We start from the raw sequence: 14,126 nt of genomic DNA on the forward strand, positions 1-14,126 counted from the left end.
CTCAGCTGATCCTCAATATTGACATTCTCACGTTTAAGATAAAAATCAAGCAGCTGGCCTGCGCGTGCACTGTCAGACCTGCAGAACCCACCTGCCCTTATGCCGAACACCACACACCCAGCTCAAAACAACATGATGGAGGCACAAGAAGCGACCTGAGGCGTAAAGCTACCCGGCTGAGGCCTTCTGGCCGAACTCCCTGCAATTTGGGTGGGAGTATTTAGCTGCCTCATAAAGAGTGTGTGTACAGAGGAGAATTGAAACATCTAATTGGAGAATCTCGTTTGTGCCATTCGGCAGGGGAGGACGTATAACCAAACGGTGAATCACAGGATAAAACCAGGATTAGCTTTGTTACAGTAAGTCGTTTTTCCATCCCAGTTAGGAAACCAGAGCCTAAAACATCAGCCCTCATTGACTTTGGTAATTACAGTCTTTTCAGGAGAAGTCGTTTTTAAGCAGGCACCTCTTCTGGAGCACCAAATTTGCTAGACAGGGTTTGAGCACTTACCCAGCTTGAACAACCCAGCAGCTAGTCCACACGGTGCACAGCCAACCAACGCACACAGCCCTTGCGGCAATCGGCTTGTGGCCCAAATCCACGAGATTAAATTCTCCTTATTTTAATATGCACGCAAGAACTAGAGGTGTAACGATGAGCCAGCTGTCCCATCACTCTCCTCATTTTCGAGTCCCCAGCGCCACGAGGACTTCCTTCGAGCTGTTCTAAGTTTACCCATCCTTAATTTGTCAAGGTTTGGGCAAGAAAAATGAACCTGGTAGCGTCTAACGCTCTAAGTCCCATCGAATTTGCTCTAAGGTTCTTTCTGTGCTGAAGAGTTTGACAGGTAGCTGTAGGAAAAGCCTGCCCTCAGCTCTTCCTCAGCACTCCTTCCCTGAGCCTTTTTAATCTCAGCAATCGCTTTGAAGGAAGGCGATCTGCAAAACAGATTACAGCAACTCCTCGCTAAAGCGAGAGCTGTTAAAAGGGCTCCACCCCAGGGTTCTCATTTTAAGCAAAACCACCAAAATACCTCAAAATCCCCAGGCAAGCTCTCCCGTGAGGAGCTGTATACAATGCAGCAAGCACCGAGGCAGAGCACCACGCGAGACGAGGCTGCTGTTCTCAAAGTCTCCCGGGGTAAGATATAAAAGGGAGGTTAATGTGAGGCCAGGCGCGAATGTGAGATGCCAAGCCCATCACAAGCCACCCTGGCTTAGCTTTTCGGTTGCCCACACAGTGCTGTAACTCTTTAGGTCTTAGCCAGGCAGCTTTCAGGAAGACAGCGAGCTTGAGCCTTTTACTTTGTTTTATTGCTTTCTGTAAGATGAAGCCAGGCGAGGAGTCACTAGCACAGTAGTTCCTCACTAAGCATTTTCCCCCTCTTTCAACCACAGGCTTTTCAGGGCATTTGTTCATAAAGCAGTCGCTTTGGATTATTTTCAAGTTTAATTTGGGGTTGGTTTTGAGTTTTTTTTTGATGAAACACACAAGACAGGGGCAATTTTCCACTGAAGACTCACAAAAAGCCGTACAAACAATACGCAGTTCCCTGCCAGTTCTCCAGTGCACCAATACCCAGACAGAATTCCCATCCATCCAGGCAGATTCCCTTCCCAGGGACAGTGTAAGTCATGCACATAATCCCCAACGGATTTGGGGAGACAATGCCCGATTCAATAACGGCTTCAGGGACCGTTTGGCACGGGGCAACTGAGACTTTGCAGCAGCGACCACACAAGAAACTGCAGAGAAAGCCGAGCTACATCAGGCAACGCAAATTCTCACGACACATGGAATTACTCTGAAAATTCAGAGAAATTATAGTTTCATTTAATTTAGTCAAGTCTGAGAAGCTGGTGTTAAGAGCAGGTTAATGAGGAAACGCCATGCAACACGTGCACGGGCACGGAATTGTGTTTTCAGCCCTAGACAAGGGTTCCTCTATGCCAGACGCTGGCTGGGTACTTCGCCAGCGACTGGAGCAATAGGTCAGACAGCTGAGAAGCATCCAAAAGAGGTTTTCTTCACAGACTGGATTCAACGCTTCCAGCTGCCGCAGGCAGGATGGTTTCAGGAGACGAGAGAGTAAAATACCTAATTGAAACTCTGCAAAAGCTTCAGAACAATATGCTTTCATAGGGCTGGAGAGCAAACGGCGTCGCTACGAACAGAGGCCTGCCCATCTGCTCTCTCCTTCCCAGCGCAGCTCCAGCTACAACGCCACACGTGTCGTATTTAGCAGACAAACACTGGCCGAGCACTGCAGCGTGCTGAATCCGAAGTGAAATCTTAGTCTGAATTTGCTCCGGATCAATGACTTTCAGCCTTGCTCATTCACCTCCCTCCTCCCATTAAATCACAAAATAGCGGTGTGGGGGAAAGAGGCAGGAGACGTGAAGTTTGCTTTTGCTTTTCAGAGAGCATCCTAAATCCTGTTATGTCTCATGTTTGCAAGAGGACGGTCCTCGAGAAAGAAGGGACACCCTCTGCACCCTGAAGGATTTTAATCCCGTACGGAGCACGAAACACAACACAGCGCTCGGGCTGGGGAGAGGGCAGAGAGAAAAACGACTGGATGCTTTGAACGCATGTAAAGATGCCGAAGAAGTGATGTTATCTTTGCGTCTTGCATGAGGTCGTGTTTAACGGGAAACCCAACGCGTAAAGAAAAGTATTTTAAATGCCTGCAAGTAGAACAAGTCTCTCTACCAGCTCAAAACACTGGAACTCTTTACTATCGGCACCAGTTGATACCTTTTAGTCTGTTTGCGTTGCTGAGGGCAGGAACTGGAAATGCTGATCTTCCAGAAAAACTTTGTCACCCATCTGTGGGGGGGAGACCCGCAGACTTACAGAGCACGGCTTAACCCACACGGGGCGGCTCTTGTCAGAGACTTACCCTTTGGATTTGCCGCTCCCAGAAAAGACGAAGAGAAGCTGGGAGACACAAAGCAGAGCCTGCTCTGCCCATCAGTCATATCTGTTTATTGCTTTGGAGCATAACCCCGTATCCCAGCGTTGCGTATACGATAGCACATCTGACTTGCATATTAAATACAGAAGAGTAAGTGATTCCACATGGCGCTGAGCTGCTCCGGAGCCAGACGAGCAGCGGTCCCCCCGCACGCCGGTGGCGCCGACTGCCAAGCACTCACCATTTGGAAGCCTACGACCGCCTCTGTTGGACCTGCTGCCATAGCCGGAAGAAGCCGGGAACTCAAAATAGTTGCAAAGTGTCTCCTTTCGGGTGGGGTGGAAGATTCTTTCCATCACAGGGCCAGTAAAATATGTGCTTTAACCTTTTTTTCTCGCTTCTGTGCTTCTTTTTTTTTTTTTCTTTTTCTTTTTTAAATAAAAAGGAGCGTACAAGAAATCCAGATCTGAGCCTCCTCCGGGGGCTCTCGCACGACCGGGCGCCTCTGATGCAATACTTGGAGCCCCGCGGCGCCGGAGCGTGGTGGAGTACTTAACACCCCCGCAACAGCCTCTTCCAGCACCAGCAGCCTGCAGAGCTGATTTCTCCTCCCAGCCACGGGGTTTTTCGTCGACAAGGTGCAGCCGTGCAGAGCACGGAACTGAGGGGGATCCCAGGAAAACCACGGCCACCAGGAACGGGCAGGGATTGCCCAGCGGAACCCTCTTCGCTGCTGCCTCCGTTGAGAGAAATGAGGGGTTTTTTTTGTCCTGACATCAAGTAAAGGAATTATAGACAGACGACTAAATCGCTACCGCACAAGAAGCATCCTCCTTCTTAGAAACGTAAAAAACATCTAAAAAACATTAAAAAAAAATAAACACCCTCCACTTTCTCTAACTTTATTACACGTTTACCAGTTTCAGGTACAGCACAAGTAGGAAACCTCCTCAGCTTTAAACCACTTGTCTGCCCAGCTCAAGTTCCGACGCCTGCCTTTGTGGTCACCTATATACTTGCCTATCCCTACCTTGTCTTCTTTCCCTAATTTACAAAAGCAAAAAACCACGTCAAATTAGGTATCTGGAAATGGCTGATACCATAAAAACAAAAGTTTGCATTTAAGAGGCCACAGAGCTTTCGAAGGAGATCCATGAATGTTTCTCAAGCTTGACCCCTGAAACCACAAGACTCCTTAGGGAAAAGGCAGACCCAGAGAAACCACGGACTCGGTGGTTTTATTCTACTCACTTTCACGGTTTTGGCATGAGCAGCCCAGACAGATCGGGCTGGAGCAGGGATTCTCCCTTCCTCCCCACGCTCACCTTTAACATCACCCAAACCATACGAGCTCACTCTGCATGGCTGGGACATCCCAAGAACGAGGGTTGACACGCCGGAAAAGTCTCCACAAACGGCACGAAACGCTTGTTACTGGCGTTTAACCTAACGACAACAGTCAAGGATGCCTCCTCGGTCACCCTTATAGCCCATCACAGGGGCAAACCACCAGCTGAAGGCCGCTGGGATAGGGAACGTCAGCGTACAGCCATGGGAGAGGGTCCTGACTCTCGAAGTCATAGATCTGCAGGGAAAAGGGTGCTCAAAGCTCGGTGGTGGGAAGCAAAGGGAAGCAGGACCCTCACCCAACAAGGCTGCCAGGGAAGGAAGAGGGTCTTGGGGAGCTCCACACCTTATACTGGAGAAGATAGAAGGGGGAAGGGCAGCATGGACCAAGGAAAATGGGTTACAACGGGAATCCCAGACAACGGAGGATTAATGGGGAAGGAGGGCTGGGACAGAAGAGTCCCAGACACGAGGCTGGAAGGAAAAGGGGGAGCTGACAGGGAAACACCCCGAGAACATCCCAGACCCTAAAGCGATGGGATGGGACACGGGGTGCCTGGGCTCCAGAGCAGGGCGGGAAGGAAAAGGGGCAAAGAAGAGCCCCAGCCCTGGGGCACAGACTGTGCGGGAGAGGGGAGACGATCCCATTCCCGGCAAGAGGGCGACGGGGAATAAGATGGAGGCAGAAACCGGCTCAAGCCGCAGAGGAGCCCGCCCTGGGCGAGGGCGGCGGGAGGGCAGCCCCGGGGGGGGGGAGCTGACACGGGGGAAACGGGGCGAGAAGGGGCCAAAGTCCGGGAAAAGGGTCTCCCCCGGGTCCCTCGCCCTCAGCCCCCCCCAGGCATCGGTCCCCGGAGCCCCCAGCCCGCCCCGAGGCATGCCCCGCCGCCCCCCCCACCTCGCCCCCGGCTCACCGCGGCCGTAGCCCTGCGTGTGCTTGGCGAAGCTCCTCACCACCGCCTCCACTGCCTCCCGTAGCACGGCGGGCGGCCCGGCGCCGGGCGGCGGAGGGGCGGCGGGTCCCTGCAGCCCCAGGGGAGGCGGCGGCGGTGGCAGCCCCAGCCCCAGCCCCAACCCCAGCCCGGCCGGGGGCGGAGCGGCGGGCAGCGGCGCCGTCGCCACCGCGGCGGGCGGAGGGGCGGGCGGCGGGGGGGGAGCTGAGGCGGCGGCGGCGGCGGGGGCCCCGGTAACGCCGGGCCGCAGGGAGCGCAGCGTCCCCACGCCGGGCTGCAGCCGCTGCGCCCGCACCGACTCCATCATCGCCGCCAGCCCGCTCCGAGGGAGAGCCCCGCCGCGAAGCTGCTGTCACTCACCGCCCGAGGGCCCAATGGGCGTGGAGATCACCTCAGGGAGGGGGCGGGAGGGCAGTGGGAGCTGGCCAATGGTAGTACGGAGGAGACTTCGGGGAGGGGCGGAGGGAGGGTGGAGGGAGGGAGGCGGTGAAAGCGGCAGTACGCCAATCGCAGGGCAGAGGGCCGGGAAGGCGGGCCGGGCGCGGAGGGGAGCGGCCAATCAGAACTCGCTCTTAGGGCGTGGAGAGGGAGGGGCGCGCTCTCGTTACTTACCCCAATCACAAGTGAGGGACACGGAGAGGGGGCGGGGCTTAGGGGACAGCTGTCCAATCGTGCTGCAGGACTGATTATAATGACAGAGGAAAGAAGGAATCAAAATGAAAAGCAACAGCGATGAAGGTGGGGAATTGTATCCACGTTCTTACTGGTCGGGAGAAGGGGGCGGGGAAAGGAAAAATTAACCAATCAAAGGCTTCGATACAGATTTAGAGGCGGAGACCGTTGCAATTGCCCATTCACGGCCTCTGTTTTGATGGAAAAGGGCGGGGCCTGGAGCATCCAGCCAATAGGGATAAGCTGTGCGGGCATGACGAGGGCGGCGTGGCTGTTGTGTGCTCCCGCCGGCCGCCAGGCGGCGCCAGCGCTCTCCCTCCCTCCGCTCCCGGTTTGACCCTCGGCGGCTTCCGTCGCCCTCCCGGAAGTGGCTTCGCGCCTCCCGCCGAGGCCCCGCACCGGGGAACGACGCCGCGGGCCCGGCCCGACCGGACCCGACCCCGCCATGGAGACCTGGGTGCGCTTCAGCGCCCAGAGCCAGGCCAAGGAGCGGCTCTTCAGGTGCGGTTATTGTGCCGGCTCCGGTGCGGGGCTGCCCGGCCTCCCCTCACCGGGGCCCGGCGGGAGGGCGGTCACGGAGGCCTCCCCCCCACCACCACCCCGGGGCGGGGAGGCCCTCACTCCGGCCCGTCTCCTATAGGGCCGCGCAATACGCCTGTGCCCTGGCGGGGGACACGCTGCGGAGGAACGGGGCGAGCGCCGGGGTCCTGGCCAGCGTTCGGCAGCTGGAGGCTCACCTCAGCCTGGGCCGCAAGCGTGAGTGGGGCCGCCCCGGTGATGGGGGCGAGCGGGACCCCCCCCCCCCCCCCCCCCCTGTCCCGTTCCCCCCCCGTCCCCATCCCCAGCGATCATCCGTCTGTCTGTCCCGCAGTGCTGCGCTTGGGCAGCTCGGCCGAGGCGCTGGAGGCGGCGAAGCGGGCCATCCACCTGTCGGACATGGTGCTGCGGTTCTGCGTCACCCTCAGCCACCTCAACAGGGCCATGTACTTCGCCTGCGACAACGTCCTCTGGGCGGGGAAGACGGGGCTCGTCCCCAGCGTGGACCAGGAGAAGTGGAGCCAGAGGTCCTTCAGGTGAGGGGCTCGGGCGGCCGCGAGAGCTGCCGGCTGTCCCCAGGGAGAGGAGAGCGGGTTTCTCGCCTCTCTTCTGCTGTCCCACGGGGCAGGGGTGGGTGAAGGGCTCTGAGCTCCCCCTCCCCGAGCGCTGCGGGCAGGGGCTTCTCCCCTCCTTGCACCGTAGCGATGGCAGGGAGCTGGCGGGCGCTTGGCCCGGCGCAGCCCCGTAGCTGTCGGTAGAACGTGGACTCTTCCCTCCACGCCAGGCGGGTGTTTTAAGGCATTTTATTTTTGTGGTTGAAGGGGAAGCAGCTGGAGGCTCCCAGCGTCGCAGACCGCAGTCCCCAGCCCTGGCTGCCTGCTCTCTCTGCTCTCCACTCCGTTCTCCTCCCCTGTTTTGGTGGTTTTTTTGTTTTGTTTTGTTTTTTTTTTAGGTATTACCTCTTTGCCCTCGTCGTGAACCTGAGCCGGGACGCCTACGAGATCCGGATCCTGATGGAGCGCGAGGCGGGTGGGAAGCGAGCGAAAGGCAACGAGAACGGGCGCCAGCTCCGGGCTGACAACGGGCTCCAGCAGCTGGGGCTGAGGCTGCAGATCCAGCTCCGGCTTCTGCTCCGCGTCCTTCGGAACAACCCTCCTCTGCTGCTGGACGTGGTGAAAAACGCCTGCGACCTTTTTATCCCGCTGGACAAGCTGGGGCTGTACAAAACCAACCCGGGCTTTGTGGGGCTGTGCGGCCTCACCTCTTCCATCCTCTCCATCCTCACCATCCTTCATCCCTGGCTCAAACTGAAGCCTTAGTTGTCCTCGGAGCCTGCCTCCGGCCTCAAAGCCGGCGTAGGCGGATATTTGGGGACCCCGGGGGAGGCGTTATTCCTGGGGCTGGGACACGACTAAAGCTGACTCTATCGGTCCCGTTGCCCGCGGCTGCGCGTTCCCGGCGCGCCTGGCTGCTTTCATAAACGGGCCGTGGAGGTGGGAGGAAGGTGGAGGGAGCTGGCGGCGGCGGAGCCGGCGGGGACCCGCTCCAGCTGCCTCGGCTCGCGTCGCCGGCGAGGAGGGCGATACTCAACGGACCTAAATTTGGTTCTTTTCCCCATCGACTGTAGGGCCTGTCCGGCTGTTTTAGGGGTTTAACGTTTTCCCTCCCTCTTCAGGGAGGTCTCTTAACGCAGAGCCAGCCAAGAGGGGAATATTTAGGGCCGGAGAAAGCTTCCTGAGTCACTGGGTGCTTCTCCCAGACTGGGGGGGGGGGGTTTTAAACTGTGGGGTGGGGGTGAGTCTGGCGCTGGCCGGGCGCATCCAACGCCTGTTTTGACACTTTATCTTCCTTTGAAGACATCTTAAGTGCAGACAGAGAGGGTGAGTTGAAAGGACTTTGGCCGCGGATGAGCCGTACGCAGCCGGGCGTTCGGAGGTGAACTCTTGGGGTAAGTCCGTGGGGTCTTGGCCGGTCCCGCTCTGCTGGCTGGTCGTGGGTTTGAGGCGAGAGCGGGGCAGGGTATTTCCCCGTAGGAGAATATTTCCTTGCCTGCACCTTCCCCGTAATCCCAGTGGGGAAGAAGCGACTGCAGCGAGTCGTGCCAAGCCTTGGGCTCGCTCCCAGCCCTTCCCGCCTGGATTTCTCTGCCTCCAAGAACAGAAAGGGGACTCGGGCAGCCCGAGCTCTTCCCTGCCGCTCTGAAGAAGCCGAAAGCTGTGCGTCCGCCTGCCTCCCTCCGCTCGGCGCGGCGCAGGTTCACCCTGCTGAGCCTCGGCTGCAGATTGCTTCGCAGATGTCCTTTTTAGTGGCTTTTTTTGGGGGGGATAAATCGGGGAGGGGAGAGCTCGATGCCGCGATTCTCTGCCTCTGGTTGTTCCCCCCTGCTTTGCTCTCTGAGCTGGCACTGCCGCCTCACTGAATTGTCCCGTGTCCCTTGGGTTCCGTGACACCAGGTAACGCTGCTTGTGCCGGGCAGCGGGCTTGACCCGGCTCTGAAGAGTGTTTTACTTAACGACAGACTGAAGGACGCACTCAGAGCCGGTGATTATCTGTATCCAGGGGTGAGATGCTCCTCGGCACGACCCCACATGCTTTTAAAACCCGCTGGTGTGTGTGGGGGGTTTTCTTTTTTTTTTGAGCTCCAGCAGCTCCGTGCACAAACAGCTCGGGCTTCACCCGCTTCCAGGGACATCCGTGCGGTGGCAAAGGCTTGTCCCTGGGCTCGGAAAAACCACGGTTCCCTCGCTCGAGAGCGCTGCCGCGGGTTTGTTAATCCAGACCCGGCGCCAGGACCTCCCTGGCACTTTCCATTCGGCATCTCCCGGCTTTCTGTGGGCTCTGGGGTGACACGGGCAGGGGACAGGCTGAGTCGCTGGGAGAGGGTGGGCGTGTGCAGCCCGAAACCGAGCCCAACTACCCAGAGCTTTAGCAAGCGGGAGTTTAATTCAGCTGGGTGATGAAGGAGGTGGCAGCGGGGTGTAGGAACACGGCGTCTTTCTGGGGGGAAGGCGCCGGGTGAAGGTACTCGGACCCTGGCATTTCCCAGTTCCCCTCGCCTCACGGTAAAGGGCTTGAGCAAAATCTCAGCTTGGACTCGGGGACTTCGAACTCTCGGTGGAGAAGGTAAATCAGTTACGAGAGCAGAAGGCGGCCGACCCTGGCACGTCGGCAGCCTCCGTCTGTGGTTAATGCAGCGGTTTTGACGCGTCGGAGCGATACGTTAAGCCGGGGGAGGCTGGGAGGGTACGGCGGAGGGCTGCGCGGCCTCTCCCGCTCCCCGCGTGTAAATACGGTTGTTGTACGCGGGCGTCTGCGCTAATCGCGGTCCCGTGGCGGTTTGCTGCGTTCGTTATTAAAGCCCCGTTGCTGAGACGACGCCGTTTTCCTCTGCCGTCGTGATCCCGGAGGGATGAACGCGCAGCCCGCTGCGTCCGGCCCGCCCGGGGACGGGGACCCGGGCTCGATCCCAGTGTGTGTTTCCTGACATCCCGGGCAGCGAGGGACGGGGACGCCCCGGGGGGCTCGGCGTGCCCCCCCCCCCCCCCCCCCGATATTTGGGGTCTTTGCCGCTGGGGGATGCCCCGGCAGCCCTTTGCCATCCCTCTTCCCCTCCCGCTGTGGTGGCAACCAGCCGCGGGCTCGTCAGGGCTGCGCCGGCCTCCTGCCCCCAGCCCCTTTCGGCGCAGATCCGGGGTGCCGGGGCAGGACCCCGGCTCTCGCTCTGGCCTCTGCGGCAAATCCCCTCCCTGCTGCGCTTCTGAGCTGGCAAAGGACGGGTGGGAGAAGCCGGGAAGGCAGACGAGCTCGTTTCATCTTCTCCTCGAGCTCGTCCTTCCCAAATCCGGGCTTTTTTTTTTTTATTTTATTTTATTTTTTGTTGTTGCTCAGCCGCTGTGGGTAACTGGAGTTTGCCGGTGCTCAGCCCCGGCAGGGCCGGTTGTGCCTGGACTCCCAGCCTGACAGAAGGGGCTGGGACTGGTTCCCTTTGGCCAGGAGATGGGTACGGGAGATCTCCGGCACCGCGGTGGGGTGCTGCCGGCTTTCCCGGCACCCAGGTAGAACAAACGGGGGTTTTTAGCCACGGCCGGTTTATTGAGCGGTTCGGCAAAGCCCGCAGCGGCTCCCCGGCTATGGGAAGCCTCCGTCTGTCACCTTGGCTCCGGAGAGGGACAGATGGACGGACGTTCCCATGCTCGGAGGGCTCTGCCAGCACCGCGGGCGCCCGGCACTGCTCCCGTTCCCCGGGGTGAGACCGGGGATGGAGGGGAGGGACGTGCCCTGGGTCAGGCAGGGCTCAGCGACTCCGGTTTGCCAACCGTCCCCTCAAATCCGCTTCCACCATCGCAGCCGCCGCGGTGGAGGCTCACCCCATCCGGCGACGGCCGAGACGCTCCGGATGATGCCGGCGGTTTGCCCTGCCACCCCCCTCACTGCCTCCAGCAGCTGGTGGAAAACCAGTAAAGCCCCGTGGTAGGTCTCGGTGGCCGAAACCGCCACGAAAGCCGGTGCCAGGGACCGGCACTGCCTGCCGGTGCTGCACGGTCCCGCGTGTTGCCCACCAAGACGACGGGCACCGGCTGCCGGAGCTGCTGCCGAGCCCGGCAGGAGCTGGAGCGGTCGCAGATGCCGTAGACCAGGACGATGCCGCGTTCGCCCAGCGCGGTGGCGGCGGCTTCTCCGTGGCCCGGGGATGGGCAGAGCTCGGCGTTGGCCCTGGCTGAGACCTGACAAACTCATTGCGCCGGGGAGGGTCTCACCTGGGCTTCCTTGAAGCTCCATAAACGAGCCGTGGTTTTAACGAGCCGTGGTTTTAACGAGCCGTGGTTTTAACGAGCCATAAAGTCCCTTAGATAGGGGCAGATCATCACTAATTGGGCGAGGGTCTTCGTTAGCCGGTGCCTAAGGCCGGGGCTGACGGGTGGGCTCGGGAGTGGGGGTGGCGGTGAGGAGGGGGACCCCACGGCAGGGATCCGGGGGTCGTCCCGGTTCCGCCCTGCGCCGGGACACCCAGCTCAGGGAGTGTAGTGATAGCAATCCGTAATACAGACATACGGAGATACAGGTAATGGATGTTCTGTCGGGTTTGAGAGATGGAAATATTTCATATTTCGTTTATTTAAGTTTCCTGTTTGTTCAATTTTCCTGTTTATTTAATCCTTATGTTAAATACGGCAGTGAGGAGGTTAGGAGTTGCTTGCAGAAGTGGGAAGCCGCTGTCGGCTCCCCCCAAATCCGTGGAGCTGGTCTGTGCGCTGGCTTGGGTTGGGTGGCATCCAGAGCTTGCTATTCCCTGGAATCTTGGGGGGGGGGGGGGGGGGAACCTCCATTTCTTTGGGTTTCCCATCCCAGCCGGCTCCTCCAAACCTCCGACCTGCCTCCGCCGGAGCCTGCCGGTCGTCGACCTGCCGCTGGAAACCCATCCCAGCCTTCCTCTGGCTCCACGACTGGCTTTGGGAATTGTTTTTGCCGGAGCAGGGAGCTCTCCCCAGGTCTGCGTTGGTCCCTCAGCCGCCCGGGAGAGCCTTTAAAGGGATTTTCCATCCCAGTACGACCATTTTCCATCCGTCCCGCGTGTCTGCTTTTCCTGTGGAAGCGTCTTCACGGCAATTAACGGATGCGGGGCTGTTGCGTGTCGGGGGTCCGGGGCCTCCCAGCCTCCAATGGCCAATTTTATACCAAAATATCCCGATTGCTTCGCAGGATCGTCTTTAATAATAATAATTAAAAAAAAATCCATTTATCCAAGTATTTATTGGGCTGTGAAGGGAATACAGATCGTACCTTGGGGGAGCAGGGCCTGGGCTCGAGCTGCTAATTCCAACTAATTAGCATTATCACTGATCTAATTACAACTAATTCGGCTTTATCCCCAGAGCCGCTCGCCGGACCCCCTCTTCCTGCTGCCGTGACGGAGCTTTCCCAGGCAAGAGAAACTCTGGAAACCGAAAGCAGACCCAGCAACCGTCATCAAAGTTTAATTGCCGTTAATTAGCCGGGCCTCATCCCACTGGGCAGGAGATGCTGGGGACGCTCCCACGGCGGCAGGAGGGGTGCGACCGCGGCGGGCTCGGTGGGACCTCCGGATCGTCGCGGCAGAGCCTGGAAACACCGATTTAGAGCGTTTCCTACGTGGTTTTGTACATATTTTCTATAAATGCGCTTCTGCAGACCCTCAGGGCCTTTAGACGAGGGAAAACTCGCCGCTAATTGGACGAGGGTCTTCGTTAGTCGGTAATTAAGGAGCGGGCTCAGGGCCGGGCTGCTGGACGTGGCTCTGGACGTGGCCGGTGCCTGCTCTCCGCCGTGGGCGCTTGGCTTTGTGCCGTGGCTGGACGCGGCCGTGGCGGGGGGGACCCCCGGGAGCCCCCGAATGTGGAGGGATGGAGCCGGGGCATCGCCAAGCCGAGGAGAGGGGGGGCTTGTACTGGGCGGCTGTGGGGAGGGACTGGGGATGCTGGGATGGGCTGGATTTGGGGCGCTGGGGTGGGCTGGGGATGCTGGACTGGGGGTACTGAGCTGGCTTGGGGGTGCTGGGCTTGACTGGAGGTACTGAGCTAAATCGGGGGTCCTGTCCTGGACTGAGGGTGCTGCGCTGGGGTCACTGGGATGGACTGGGGGCTCTGGGCTGGGCTGCGTTGAGGGCACCAGGCTGGGCTGGAGACACTGGGATGGACTGGGGGTGCTGGGCTGGGGTCGCTGGGCTAAGCTGGTGGTACAGAGCTGGACTGGGGGCACCGAGCCGGATGAGGGGTACTGGGCTGAATTGGGGTGCTGGGCTGGGGACACTGGACTGAATTGGGGGTGCTGGGCTGGATTGGGAGCACCAGGCTGGGCTGGGGGCACTGGGCTGAATTGGGAGCACTGGGCTGGGGGTACTGAGCTGATCTGGGAGTGCTGGGCTGATCTGGGGACCCTGGGATGGGCTGGGGATGCCAGACCAGGGCACTGGGTTGGACTGGGGGGCACCAGATTGCACTGAGGGTGCTGGGCTGGGGGCACTGGACTGGACTGGGGGCACTGGGCTGGGAGCACTGGACCCTGGCACGTGAGGTCACATCGTTTTGGGGTACGGGGAGCTTTGGGGACCCGAGCCCCCCGCTGCGAGCCAGGCCCTCGGCACACCCCATTGCTGCAAACCTCCTCGGGGGCAAAGTGCGGCCGGGGGGGAGCCGGGGGGGGGGGGGCCGGGGGGAGCGTTCCCCAGCCGGGGCTGAAAGCCCGTCCTCTTCCCATCCCGCCGCCCCGGCCAGCTCGGTGTCACCCCGCGGTTCCTGGATGCGGTCGCTACCGTTCCCGCCCCGGCTGAGACCTGCCGAACTCGCTGCACGCCAGGTGCCACGTGAGGTGAGCAGGGGCCGGCCGGGGGCTGGAATTTGGGGTGGTTTTGGGGGTGACCGGTTGCGTTTGGGCTGGGCCGGCGTCGGGAACGAGGAAGAGTTTGGTGCTGGGAGGGTTTTGGTGGGGTGGGACGAGGGTCACCTGTGCCTCAGTTTCCCCACGTGGGTGCAGCGGTGCCGCGGGGCGCGGGCGTCTCCCGCAGGGACGGGGTTCACCGGGGGGGGGGACGCACGAAGGGACGCCGGGGGACGTCGGGGACCACGCCAGCCCCCGCGGGTCCCCCGCCACCCGCTCCCTCCCCCAGCCGCCACCGTTTTGGGCTGCTTCCAAGCGTTTTTCCTCCTTTTCATGCGAGCGCGGG

The 14,126-nt window shown here is 59.8% G+C and overlaps 2 protein-coding genes across 2 annotated transcripts in view; both read left to right on the plus strand.

Moving 5' to 3' along the window:
• TXNIP (thioredoxin interacting protein) overlaps positions 1-790 on the plus strand; it is a 4,300-nt gene extending 3,510 nt beyond the window's left edge. The window contains 1 exon segment of the mRNA XM_050912228.1: positions 756-790. Within this exon segment, the coding sequence (XP_050768185.1) occupies positions 756-790 (35 nt within the window).
• Positions 791-6,335: 5,545 nt separating this feature from the next.
• PEX11B (peroxisomal biogenesis factor 11 beta) lies at positions 6,336-7,959 on the plus strand. Its single transcript, XM_050912356.1, has 4 exons — positions 6,336-6,391; positions 6,531-6,646; positions 6,762-6,963; positions 7,380-7,959. Exons 1-4 carry the CDS (start codon positions 6,336-6,338, stop codon positions 7,744-7,746), a joined length of 741 nt encoding a protein of 246 aa, XP_050768313.1. The 3' UTR covers positions 7,747-7,959.
• The last annotated feature ends 6,167 nt before the right edge of the window (positions 7,960-14,126 follow it).

The sequence above is a fragment of the Gymnogyps californianus genome, chromosome 29, assembly GCF_018139145.2.
Source record: "Gymnogyps californianus isolate 813 chromosome 29, ASM1813914v2, whole genome shotgun sequence".
Lineage (NCBI taxonomy): Eukaryota > Metazoa > Chordata > Aves > Accipitriformes > Cathartidae > Gymnogyps > Gymnogyps californianus.